Genomic DNA, 14,342 nt, shown 5'->3' on the forward strand with positions numbered 1-14,342 from the left:
GTCTATTTGATCCTTTCATTTTCCACCTAGAATGCCTATTATTTGCATATTCAGTCTCAAAAACTGTACTGCAATTCCTATATTTTCTCTTCTGAAATGTATCTGTCTTTTCTCTGTACTATAAACAATCCTTCCCTGGATCTTCCACACTAACAATTAGATTTTCAGCAATGACTAATCTCTTTTTAGATTTTTTATTAAAATCTCAAGTTTTAAATATTTGGTCAGGTTCTGGAAAGTCTGTCTGTCTGTCTGTCTCTCTCTCTCTCTCTGTACTCTGCATTATCTCAAGATTTCTCATAACTTTCAAAATTATTTTCAAATTTCTCTTTTAATGGTTCCATAGCTCAAATTTAATGCATATCACCTGTTTTATGTATTTAACTAGGTCTTTCTTCCATCTGGTTACTGAATTTCCAGAAGTATGTTTATTTATCTTTAGCTATTTATAGTTTTATGTTGCTTTATTACTGATACAGGTTTCAAGTGTTATCAAGACAACAGACAAAGGTTTTCTTTAACATTCTATACAAATGTAGTTTTTGTTCAGAGCCCCTAGATTCTTCTTGTACCCATATTAGCTATACCTTTTCTGTAAAGAAATTCTTAAGTCTCCAGTGACAAGGCCCTCTGTGCTCAATCCCTTTGTGACTGAAAGAATCTACAGCATCACATGCACCCTCCAGGCTCTATCAGCTTATTTACTTGTTGTCATATTACCAAAGAGAGGGCGGTGGAAATAAGAGGGAGAAAGAGAGAAAGTGAGAGTCTTAAACTCAAGCCAACATGGTCACTGAATTCCTAACCGCAAACATCTTCCTGGTCTCTCTCTTCTTTTGAAAGGGTCTTTCTGAAAATTTTTTTTTTAATGTGTTAAAGAGTATTTAAAGCAAGAATTTATTTGTCTTCAAGAAAGCTAAACAAAATGATGAGGTTTGTTTGCTCCGTAATGTTTTTTGTTTGACTACCTAAGATTCAATTTTTCGTTTCTTAAGAATAGTAGGCACCAGGGATGATTCGGAGGCAAGGAAACACTGATAATCAGAAAACACAACTTCTGTATCCGTGAGTTTAAAATGTTCAATATTTTCAGAAGTCTGCTTCTGAATACATGTGTTTTATGACTCTCTATGTGATATAGTTTATAAATCCTACAGTTAAAACTACACATTCACAACCAAACCATTTAACCAGCCGATTCAATCGATCTTATTTTGTGGTTAATATTGCCAAGGTAACCTCAAAGAATATTTTCCTTTCAATTCTGTTACTTCTCACCAACATATAATTTCATTCTTACGCTAAATATAAGAATTGATTTTTAGATTCAACTAGTTCTGCTTTCATGTGCGGATACATTGTAAGAACTTTCAGTTTGTCAAAAACAGCCAAATAAAGGGAAAATATAAACTAAGCAACTACTTGATGTAACTGAGTAAATAAAAATTGGTTGTTAAAATATGTTTTTAGTTTTTAAGAAAAAAATCTCTCAATTTTTTTCTCAAATTTCAGGTGGTAATGAAAAAGAGATGTAATGATAGCAGAAACCATTACTTTACTCAATACATATAAATCATTCCTATATATAATAACATAAAAAGTTACAAGATGATTCAACACTTATTTAGTTTCATGCATTGTGTTAGGTGCTGGGAATAAAATGGAGAAAGAAAAATTAAGACATCACTCTCAACCTGAAGGAGATTTAAAAAAATAATCCAATATTTTGTGTTGCAAGAGAGACAAATTTATATTGTCTTTCTACTTTTAAAGCTAGAAGCATACTTTTTTTATTTCTCAAAATAAACTTTCTTTAAGAAATTATTTTAAAAATAATCATCAAAAGAAAATGCATGAAAAAAGCTATTTTCAAAAGAAAAAAATTCTCTTAAGCCTAGCTAAGAGGATCTAACAGTTTATTTAACAAAGTCAAGTCAAAAGGTAGAAGAAAATAATATAGAAGCACCACTATAATCATCAAATTAAAATGAAGTGTGATCATTCAATTGTGAAATTTTGGAAGCATGTATAAAATTATCAAATCAAAATGAAACACAAGGTGTAAACTAGGAAGGCTTCAAAAAGAGAAGAGTTTTATAGTAATGATCAAGTCAGCGCTGTTTAACTTGTAAATAAAATCCTTCAAATGGATTAAAATACATACGGAAGCATAACGGTAACAAAGAAGGACAACGCAGTACAGCCAAAGACAGATCACTTTTGAAGTAAATAGGAATCCAAGCACACAAATAAGAAAATCAAACAAACAAAATGTACCTTTCACTTAAAAGTAACTTTATAGCACAGAGTGTTTATATTGGGTCCGATCACAACCACACAGAACTTTTATTTGAGATTATTGCTTCTCATATTTCTATTCTAAATAAAACCAGGATCTTTAAGTACGTTTTTATTTATTTGAGCCTATTTGCCTTTTTCTTTTTGAAAGTATATTATTGTTCTTTTCAGCATATGTCTTAATATCTTGTTTTTTCAGAAATTTAAAAAAGAATATGATAACTGTATAATATTACATGTTTTAGTTGGAAGGGAGAGGACTCTGGTGTTCTCCACAGAAATGTTCTCAGTTACTTAGTGCCTAATTCAGATGACGAAGACTTAAGTTTCATGTCAAATGCAGAATTTCAAGTTAACTTTAATATCATGAAAGGCATTGAGAGCTTTCATAACATTAATGAAACACTTTGATGAATCTCTAGTTTGTTAAAGGGTTGCAATTAATCTCGTAGTCTTACACTAGAACACACTAGAATTTAATATTGCCTTGTTTCAATTATCAAACCTTTTGTGATGGATCAGGGCCTGAAATTTAGTTATGGTGTAGGGACTCTCCTAGATCTGGAACATCAAACCCTATTATGCTCATGAACACTCAAAACTGTTGTTGTTGTTAATAGTAAAATAAATGCATAATTAGAAGGCAGATTATCAGTTATTTCTCTAATGAATTAGCAAGTAAGCTGTTATCTGAACCCCAAAGCAGAAAGTACAGAAAAAAGTCCAATCAAAAGAAAGAAAGCACATATATACACATGTATAATTATACAAACTTTCAAATCATTTCTGCTTATGGGGTCTAGAATTTTCGTTATTGGTCATTTGTTTTATAGGTTGATTTGGAAATTTAAATAAATTTTTCTAATAAGGTGAGTGAGATGTCAAAGTTTGAATGAAAAACAAAAATAATTTTTACAATGGTTAACCGAAAAGGACAATATTCTAACCCTTATTATGTTCTCTCCAAAGATAATATGAAGCAGAGCGGAGAACTTTTGTTTATATTCAAATATTTATCTCTTTGAAATGGCTATATAATGTGTACTCAATTGTAAGAGTTAGTATACTGTAGTGAGAGAGTCAAGGGGCACAATGAAGGGTCAGTTTTTCAGGGGCCTTAGCTTTGTGGTTATGTAACAAAGCTGAAGTCCCAACTCTACCATTAAAGCTGTCTGGCCTGTCACAAATCATTTCACTTCTGTGATCTTCAGTATGGGAGAGAAGGAAGGGTTTTATGAGGCCTAATATAGCACTCTACGCAAATGGATGTTAGGCGGTGCTTTTGAGGGGAGAGAGAACAAAGGATTACCAGTGAATAAAAAGCCAAGTTGGAAGATGTGTGTGGTGGACTTTGTGAGACCACTGGTCTGCTGACAAATGCTTAATAACCAGCTCTCAAACAAACAAAACTGGTGAATGTATAAATCTATACATATGCTTTTTTTAAAAAAATAACTTTTATTGCTATAAAGAGAGGTTGACAAGCTTTTTCTGAAAAGGATAGATAGTAAATATTTTAGGCTGTTGGGGGCATGATATCTCTGTTGAAACTACTCAATATTGCCATTATAGCACAAAAGGAGCCATAGACAATATGTACATGAGTGAACGTGGCTTTTTCCCAATAAATGTATATTTACAGAAACAGATTTGAGGCCTGATTTGGCCTACAGACTATCATTTGTGAATCCCTGATTTAAGGGATGTGTAGCATACAATTTGAAAATAGTAATAAAACATACAATATTGATTATAGTAAATTTCATAGAGCTAATTGATTCTTACAAAATGCTTTCGGCGTTTTTGGCAGAACTTTTGTATCTGCAACTCATGACTGCAACTGACAAAAAAGAGTAGTTCCTAAGTGAATATTGCTTGATTTTTCCATGTTAATAAGTAAGATGAAAGTGAAACATCAAAAACAAACAATGTTATATCAGAACTTCACTGATTTGTAAATGACCCAAGTAACTTTGCTAAATTGAATAATAGTTTTCAAATACTAGAAAAGATATTTTCTCAATTGTTTGTGCAATTCACAATAGCTACAGACACAACATGTTCCTACTTAAGTAAAGACAATGAGTAAAACAATAAATCAAGATTTGTAGTATTTTCCAAATTCTGCACTGAAATATTCCTACCATGACGAATATCAAGGTATCAGTGTGTCATCACTGAATGCAGAATTGGGAAGAAATGCACACCTGGACATAGTATTTCTACTATAGAGATACAATATACATAACTAACCTAAAAAGCACACGTAATAGTAAAAGTAACAAAATAATTAAGAAATGAAAAGCTGTTTGTATTACCTTTGTTTTTAATATAACTTAATTGTAAGTCAATTTAAGTATAATCTACTTCAATTTAATTTTTAATAATGGCTGTGTTTAACAACTAGCTCACAAAATTACTGAAAATTTAACAGTAGGCTCTCACAAGTGGTACTCCCAAAAACTTACACACAGGTTAGGAAAGATGCTTGAAAATAATACGTCTTAGAAAACAACATACAACAACAAATGACACATTAATAACTTTCTTATAATTCTAAAAGAATGTTACTATTCAAGTCCTTTAACTATCTAATTTTTCATAAATATAACATCAATTTTCCTAACTTGTCTTTCAGATTCTCAAAACCAATTTTGAGTTATTTTATTGGCTCTTCTCCATAATCATCCATTTAGTCTAGATTTTGCATAAGAAATAAGTCTTTAAACTACACAATACTAAGTGTGGTAAAAAGATTGCTTGAATTTTATCCCTGCTATGTTCCTCTATTTAAACATAGTGCTCAGTCTTTTTCTGAAAGTAAAAACAAATGAATAAAAACACAGCTACAACAAAGAAAAAAAACAGTATTTCTGATTGGTATTCAGCTTTTGTCTTACCAGGCTGACAATGGAAAGTATTCATTGTTGACTGTTTAGAGCCTACATAAAATAAACACCTTCTATGAATATTACCTGAAAGAATTAATTAAATTACATATCTTGAGTGAGGGTTTGAGAAGTTCAACATTCTTGCCTATTGAAAGGAACAGAACCAAAGAAGGATATATTCATGATTCCCAACCCTGCTGCTCATCAGACAATCTGGAAATCCTTATAAAAATCCATAAACTCAGATGCAGATCAGCTAAAGCAGTTTTCCCCAGATCTACTGAATCAGAAAACCTGGCAGTGGTACCAGGAATAAACTACCCACGGTCACGACATGATCATCTACTCTTGATACAAACTTCACTAGTGTGGTTATAAATAACTAAAGCAGTTTATGAAAAGAGGGAGGACTAGAGAAAGTGCGTGAATAAGCGAGCATCAGCCTGAATGGTGAGCTCCCAGAGAGGAAGGGGGTGTGTGTGTGTGTGTGTGTGTGTGTGTGTGTGTGTGTGTGTAGATGTAGATATAGACAAATACACACACACTTTTCTTTTATTGTTGCTGTTTTTGTTTGTCGGAATCCAATACAGTGATGCTATACAGTAAATGAAACCAGAAAAAAAGAATAAAGCTTTTTCAAATCTTATGTAAAGATTAGAAGAGAATGTTATTCCAAAGAACATAGCCAATCCTACCACAAGAAAAACAATGCTTGGAAGTTCTCTCAGGCAAGGGGCAGAGAGTTCTATAACGGGCTATTTGTTTTACTTATTTCTTCTTATTTCCTAGTCTGAATGAAAGAAGAGAATCGACTCCACTAGGTTTCATATTGGAAAGCCCTGGGATGGGGATGGTCTCTCACAGACTAGTTTGCAGTTAGGCACATGGCCTTCCATCCTCAGAGGACTTTGGGCTGCACCTCTTGAGAATTAATCGTTTGTCCATAGGAGGCTGCATCTGTCTGCTTGTGCATGCTTAACTGTGTCTATGTCAGTAGGTATCTTTGAACTAATAGTTGTCCATGGGATTAATGGGAGGAATAAGGTAACAGATAAGCATTTTACATTTTACACAGGTGGAGAAATCATAAAGAAGACAGACTTGAAGTGTAAAAGCCCATCCCAACCTGTCTCTATAGAGCGCTTGCTGAAGTTATTTTAAAGTAATACTTTAGAATAAACTCCAGGAAAGACTATCATTAGGGGGATAATTGAATTGGTGTTTTTTCCATTGTAATATTTACTTTGGGAAACATATATATTCCAGAAAAGTTACCAAAAAAACTTAAAAAATTGCTGGAAATATAAATTTTCATCCTTTCACTCATGAAAGAAAAATCACTATTTAATAAAATACACTAAAGGGCCTTAAATTGAATTTTCCTGCCTTCCATTGTCTCGCACAATCACATCCCCTCATATTGCCACTTATTACTGAGGTCCTGTCATTCCTCAAGGTAACACATGTCACAAGTGCATGTGACCTTACTCTAAATAAGTAAGACATTGGTCAGAAAGCACCCTGAGGAACACAGTAGGGCTATTTTTTTTAAAGGCATCACCTGTTATCCTAAATGAATTTTCCAAATAATAAACCTCACTCAGTATGGAAAAGTAATAGACAATTTTCAAGCATCGGAAAGAAAGAGGGGAGAAGTATTTTAGGAATGGTCGTGGTAGGCATGGGGAAGCACTTCCTGACTTTCAACTCATAAACGCATGTTTATTGTTGTTGCTTATGCAATACAGATTAGCGGCTGGGTTTACACTTCTGCTCTATGTCTTGATACATTTTTTCCCCATAATCTGCAAAAACTAAGCACTGCCTCAATTCTATGTACAAGCATCCTTTTAATCTCAATGTTGACTCCAATTTAGCAAATAAAACATTTTAACAGGAAAATTCAAACAACGAACTAGAGATGGAAGAGATTTATAAAGTGAATTTCTGTTGCCTGTTGGGGAAAAATGCAAAAAACAGGAATGGCCCTAAATTAATACTAAAATTGTATACATCTAGGTGTACTGCAGGAAGCTTTTCCCATGTCCATACAAATCTTATAAGCACACAATACTGTTTGTGTTAAAGAATCATCAATTATCATCCAAATTACTTTCTTTTTAAAAGAAGAAAACAACCAACAGTCTTAAAATCACTGCTTAAACAAGAATGTCCTACCTCTACCAATCTGGGATATCATAATGTTTTTTGAAGATTTGTGAAAACAGAATTATGTTAAATTTCTTACCTGGCTTAAGGAAATCTTGACAATTAAGAAAAATACATGTAATTATTTAAAAAATATTTAAATGTGATTATATAGAAGTGTTTATTTTTACTCTAATAATAAATATAAGCTATATTTACCAAAAGACTTACTTTTCAAAATATGAAACTGTGAATATGGAAATATTTATTTGCCTAAAATTATATCTTTTACAAAAGTGGGACATTTGACTATTTCAAATTTTTTAAACAAATTAATTAATTTTACACTAAATGTTTATTATTAACAAAGTATATTTTTTCTTAAATAATTTATAGATATTGATTTGTTAGTTTTATATATTCATAAAATATGAATTTTTGTAGTCATAAATGCAAAGAATTATCCACATCAACAGATAAAAATATGTTATTTAATAGACATCAAAATAAAAACAAACTGCCACTATATTTCCAAAAGAAGTGACCATTCTTGTGTTAATTATGTTTTGTATATAATATTTATTGAATATAAGACGTTTGGCATAAAAGTTCTTATTTTTATGTTACGGAAACTAAAATTTATGTAGCATAAAATAAAAATTTACTTATTATAAATAAACATTGGAAACAAAACATTCTACCTCAATGAAAATAGTAATAGGAAAATTGGAAATAATGTATAAAGTTATATCTATGAATGGTAGAATCAATTTATGGTTGATTATATATATATATATATGTATTGACATATATTTAATAACTAGAAATGATCAAAATACAAGTATGTCTGAGTTCACCTACCTTAAGAACATCTCCTTGTGCTAAATGAAATGTTCTGGCTGAAATATTAATTCCCTTTCCTGCTTGAACCTGAATACTATAAATGCATTCATGGTTGTTTTCGTAGTTGAGTGGATAATTTGGAGAGAGCAAAATTCCTTCATTGTTTGTTGCAGACGCACCACATTCAGCTGCAGGTAAAACAGAATATTGAAGTACAGTTTAATAAAAAGCATCATCATTTTCAAGTAATGTAATGTATGGAAATATAAATGCGTTTTATTTTAATTAGAGCCTAACAGGAAAACGATGTACAGAATGACTGTGTGTTGTGGATGATTCATTCACTCTCAAATAATGTATTAGAAGAAGGAACTGCTGCCCATGGACAGGACACTTGTACATAAATGGAAGTATACAATAATTTCAGTATCTCCCCCTCCCAGATGAAAGGACAGCATGGAAAAAGATGAGAGCAAAAGATTTTCAGGATGTATTTTAAGCTTGTAGATCTCTGATTAATTTATTACTTTTACTTTTATAATTTAATTATTTTAAAGTATTAAAAAGGGTAGAGAAATCAATTTTGTTTTAGAATGATTCTTATTGGATATTGTTATTTTTACCTTGTTTGAATTGGGTGCTTTTTCCTCCCAATAGTCAGCATTCCTCTGATCCAAGAACTTCAGTAACAAAACCAGAAATAAATACTACATTTCCTTTGAAAACTGCTAGAATAGGTAAAACCCACTAACCAATAATTATAACAAACTGGATACCTTTGGAAATTGTATCATCTTTCTCAGTTTAAAAGACAGAATGAATTAGGGCATTATCATAATCAGTATAAGGTACTGCTGACACTCCAGGACTAATTTTGCAGAATTTGAGGAAGCGTCTAACCTCTTAGAGAAAATTGAAAATTTTTCTGTTTTTTTCAAATGTAATTTTAATTTATTACTTTCTAAACCTTGTAGCAATACTGCAATATCAAAGTTCTTATAATTCCCAAACATGTTCCTTATGTCTCAGAAATTCACTAAACTCAGTTTCCTACCTTATCTAATAACTTGCTTCATATTAGCGTATAATAGGCCAGAGAGTCATATTTTTCAAAGGTTTAACTGAACAGAAAATAAAGCAAGTTATTATTTTTCCAAAAAATAAGATTTTAAAAATAATGATTCATGAAAACAGTCATAGAAAGTATATAACAAGGTGGAGGATAATGAATTGCTTTACCTTTTAAATGCTTAAACATTAACAAAAATAAGGCAAAAGTAAAAAGCCTAATGAGGAAGTGAAAATGATCAGTCTGGAGCAGTCAGTATAATATCGAAATAGTGTGAAATATAATAAAAACTAATGATGTGACGTTTACAATCAACCAGTCACATGAAGAAGTGTTACCCAAAAGAGTTCCTCCAAGTTCTTTTAAAGGAAAAAAAAAAAACCTCACAGACTCCCAATATTGACTTAAATTACTTTTATTTTGTTACTTAAATATGTTCAACATAAAAATAAATATGTCCTTATGCTTTCGGCTGTATACAATTATAAAACCAAAACAGGTTTACAAATACTGAACAAAACTATAAAAATAATGAAATTTAAAATAGCAAAGTGTATCTAATGTGGCAAAAGATTTTGTTTTCCTGAAATTAAATTGCCATTGGCAATGTGAATAAGGAACCAGCTGCTAGAGTACAGACTTTTGGAGTTCGCTATGCCTTGAATTACACTATGCTGTGTAATGATTCAGTTCTCCATAATTTTTCCCCTCTCTGAACTGCTGAGAAAATTTCATCTGTATAGTACAACATGATGCCATGTGTTCTTCACTTAGCGGAAAAGAATCATTTATGTTTTAAATATGCCTCATTTCCTTCTCACAACCTTGTTAGAATTCAGGTATGCTTGTGGGAGCATGAAGACAAATGTATCAGATCATTCAGATGATCCAGAATGCGTATATATTTTTATCAGTTGGATTATTTATTAGAGAATGAAAACAATTTTAAATTGTTATATAGAATCATGGAGTTTTGAGAATATGTTCTTGGGTGCCAGCTTGCAAAACACTGATACATTGATTAAGAGCTCAGGCTTTAAAATTCAGAGATCTAGTTTTCAAAATTAAGCTTTATCTCCTATCTATGTGGCTGTGTCAAGTTATTCATTCTTTCTAAGCCTGAATATTGTTATTATTACAATGGAAGTAATAATACTCTCCTCAGAGGGATGTTTTCTTCGTGTGTTGTGTGAGTTGATAATTTATGTAGATAATATATGTAGAGCATTTAGTACAGGGCTGGCATACAACAAGAGCTCAATAAATTAAAGCTATCATTATGAATATTTTGAGTATAAATACCAATGGTGGCATCATGTCATACACACAGAAAAAGAGTTTAGGATATTTATATTGCCCCCAATGTGACTAGCCAGATGTAGAAAGATATTTATGTGTGAAAAGCCAGAGGACTCTTCCTAATTTTGAAGAATCATTTATGATATTAAAATTATTTTAACAACTTGTTTAAACTGAGCAAAACACAATCTCCCTGCCTCCTCCCAAAAAAAGCCAAGTAATAAGTTACTTCAACTAACCTTTAAAATACACTAATAATTTATTAAGTTCCAACATCTGAATAGGTGGTAAAGTGCCTTCTCCCATGAACATTATTGGGTTTATACTGTATAGTTTAAAGGAGATTTGCTTTTATATGAAAAAATAATCTGTTTTGTTATATTTTAATATTTCAGTTGGTTTAAAATGGCTATAAATGATTTTCTACTTGGTGAAACAAAATCAGGACTTAAACCAGAATGGAAGAATTAAGGGGAAAAAAGGGGATTAAACTAGCACCTTTCTCATTTAATCAGGACTGACTATAAACTGTGGGGCCCAGTGCAAAACGCAAATGCACTGCCCCTTGTTGAACACGTATTAAGAATTTCAAGAGACCAATAGAGCAGTAAACCAAGCATGAGGCCCTTCTTAGCATGTAGCCCTGTGCGATTACATGAGTTTCACATCTAGCAAGCCAACTCTGCATTTATTCCTCACAAAAACTCTACAAGGTAAAACTTGTTTTCTCTAGTTTTATAGATGAAGATTCCAAAGTCCGCTTTCTTGCCAAAATCAAAAAAATAATGTGCATCAGAGCTGAGATTTACACTGGGATTTTCGTCTGTCATTGCCCATGGTGTTAAAAGTGTAAATACAGAATATCTCTTTCAGATCAAAATAATTTTTTAGTGTTCAGGAGGCACTATTAATAATTATCCCACACAACAGGTGCAAATAGAGACTATCCTAGATAAACTGGTACATAAGGTTGCTTTTTTCTTTGTGGTTTAACTGCTGCACACATTACTTAAGGACATTCTATGTGGGCCGGGGCATGTCCTGGAGGTCAGAACATATCCATCCCACATTAATTTATAAATCTATATTCCACTATACATAATTATTAACATTCAGAATGATTATTTCATATCTTGAAAGAAGATCTTGAAGCATAAAAAATAAAAATCTGTTCAGAATGTTATATATATAGGAAAACAAACAAATTTATTTTTTCAATAATGTTTTAGCAAAATAAAATTTCCTACTCGCAATAAGTTAAGGAGGAACTTATTTAACCACAATGCTAAACTCTAGAAGCTACGTGATTAATAAAGAATTCATTTTTACAAGGAATCTCATCTTTGGTTTTATCTTTGAAGTTAAAATATACTCAACACTGGCGTCCCAGCATTCAGTGTAGGACTAACATTTGCCCTGTGCAAGCTTGCTTTCTGCACTTTGGCTACAGCAGTCTTGCTTGCCAACTGGAATTGAACAGGATCTAATGTTGAAATTAACAACAAACTTTGCACAGTTTGACCATATGCCCATATCTAGCAATGAACGTACTTCTATCTCTGTTGTGTAATAAGCTAATATGATATTTTCGAAGTGCAAATCTGATCCTGTACTTTCCTGTACTTTTTGTCTAAAATATACTTACCCTGAACAAGTCAAAGTCCACAGAATATCATACAAGGCCATCTACAATGTGAACTCAGTCTGCCTTTCTAGCTATTACCCGTCATTCTCTCCCACAGGCCATGTAAATCAGTTATCCTGAACTACTGGCCCTTTGCCACAGTCTCACACTCTGAGCCTTTGTACACGCTGTTTTCTCCGCATTGAGGCGCTACCTCTACTCCCAAGAGATGTGATTTTAGGCCCAAATAAAGAAGAAAATGACTTGATATGGAATTATACTGTTATGGTTCCTTCCAGCATCAGGTGGCTGTGATGGTGTATGAAATGAATGAAATTTTTTCACACTGAAGTAACAGGGACAAGTCTCACAAATAACAGTCATGGCTGCAATGTTCACGAATGTCTAAAAACAACACCCTAACTACAACATTTTCATTGCATATGACATGAATATCACAGAAAGTTTTCATAAAGCATATTTAAAAATAAGAAGATGTAAGTATTGGCAAACTGTGATTAAGTATACTTAAAATACGTTAAAATTAACTGAGAAAAAGACCTAGCAGCAGAGCAGCTAGCCCCAAGAGAGGAGAAGGATAGTTAGTTTATCCTAGCAAGATAAAGTTTTTAAATAAAGAAACATCAACTACACAGGAAAGAGGAGTTTGAATAAAAGAAGTTCTAGAAATTCAAGTGGGAAAGATGAGTTGAAAATAGTCATCATCCCCCAGCCATAGTGACATTTACGAACAGTATGCAGCTGTCACTGAACAAACACAAATCTGTGACTCACCACATCAGGGCAAGGCCAGGGTTTTTAGGCAGGTGCTGTAGTGAATTGCATATATGGTGTAACATATGTATGGGAAACATTTGTCATGATAAAAGCAAAGCTATAGGTCATTCTAATATACACCATTAATATATTTACTTAACAGGATACCTTGGTAGAGAACGTATACTAAGATATTTAAAGTGGCTAAAGGCAGATAATGGTATGCTTTAATTAGAAAAAGCATATTGATTGATTCATTTAATAAGTATTTATTAAGTCCTTATTACATTCTAGGCATGGGAGATACAGTGTTGAAACACTCATAGAACTTACTTTCCAGCAGAAAAGACAGATGTTTACTACATAATCATTCAAATAAGTGCATAGTATGTGAAAATATATAACTGGGAGCCCTTACCTGTTCTGAATGAAGACAAGACTTCTCTGAAGGGCTGAAATTAGTAAATTAAGGAGAAGGGAGAAGGCAGTTTAAGGAGGGGGGAAGTATTCCAAACAGAAGGAACATTTCTGAAAACATTACGGGGGGCACGGTAAGAGGTTCTGGGGACTGAAGGACCCAGTATGGGAGAGGTTTTACTTGTACAAGGTTGATCTAGAGGTAAGTCCCTTGGGATGAGGGTTTCTTTTGTATTTTTTCTCGTATGGTAAGAAAAAATTGTTTGTTTGTTTCTTTTTAGGTGTGTAAGAAAGTAGATGTCACTTGGACGAGCTGCTTATTGTTTTTGTGGCAAGGGAATACTACAGACTTTACTGCTTGGCAAGTTAGCTGCAGAAGATGAAGATTGGAGGAGAAACTTGAAAGACCTACATTCATAAAATATTTTTTTTGTGATTTGGGGTCGGAAAACTATTGCTTCCTGAAGGAGCTGCAATGTTTTCTGGAAGTGAGGTAAGCACACTTTTCCCTCCCTTAACATAAGCCCAGCACCTTGTTTCCCTCATGCTTTGTTCTAGAATGAATTTTATGTTCTCGATAACTGATGTCAGTAACTTATAAAGTCTAAGTCTGTTAATACAGATTTCCTACAAAACAATCAATGTTAAAGCATTAATAAGCGATAATGTCTCCTCTCTCTGATTTGAACTGGGAGGTCATCTTTAAATCACAGGAATTAATAATATGAACATATTACATAATTTAGCAGGATGTTAAGAAAATATTTTTGGAGAATAGACCTTCTTTATAGAATATAAATATTTTTATATTTATAGAATACAAATATTTTCTGTGAATCGTCAATCCTCATACTATATTATGATACTTTTATTTTGCGAAAAACGAATCCTATTCGTATAAAATATTTTTATTTAAGCATGCAGATTAAGAAATCTATTCAAGTTACCAATACGAAATCCTTTGCTGAGTTGAAAA

General features: G+C 32.4%; 1 protein-coding gene across 7 annotated transcripts in view; it reads right to left on the bottom strand.

Moving 5' to 3' along the window:
• The window catches only part of CSMD3 (CUB and Sushi multiple domains 3), a 1,186,048-nt gene that overhangs the window by 313,311 nt on the left and 858,395 nt on the right, over positions 1-14,342 (bottom strand). For all 7 annotated transcript variants that reach the window (XM_070221725.1, XM_001915960.5, XM_070221729.1 and 4 more), the window contains one exon: positions 8,199-8,368. In XM_070221725.1, coding sequence (XP_070077826.1) covers positions 8,199-8,368 — 170 coding nt within the window. The remainder of the gene's footprint in view (positions 1-8,198; positions 8,369-14,342) is intronic.

Source organism: Equus caballus, chromosome 9 (genome assembly GCF_041296265.1).
Source record: "Equus caballus isolate H_3958 breed thoroughbred chromosome 9, TB-T2T, whole genome shotgun sequence".
Taxonomy (NCBI): Eukaryota; Metazoa; Chordata; class Mammalia; order Perissodactyla; family Equidae; genus Equus; species Equus caballus.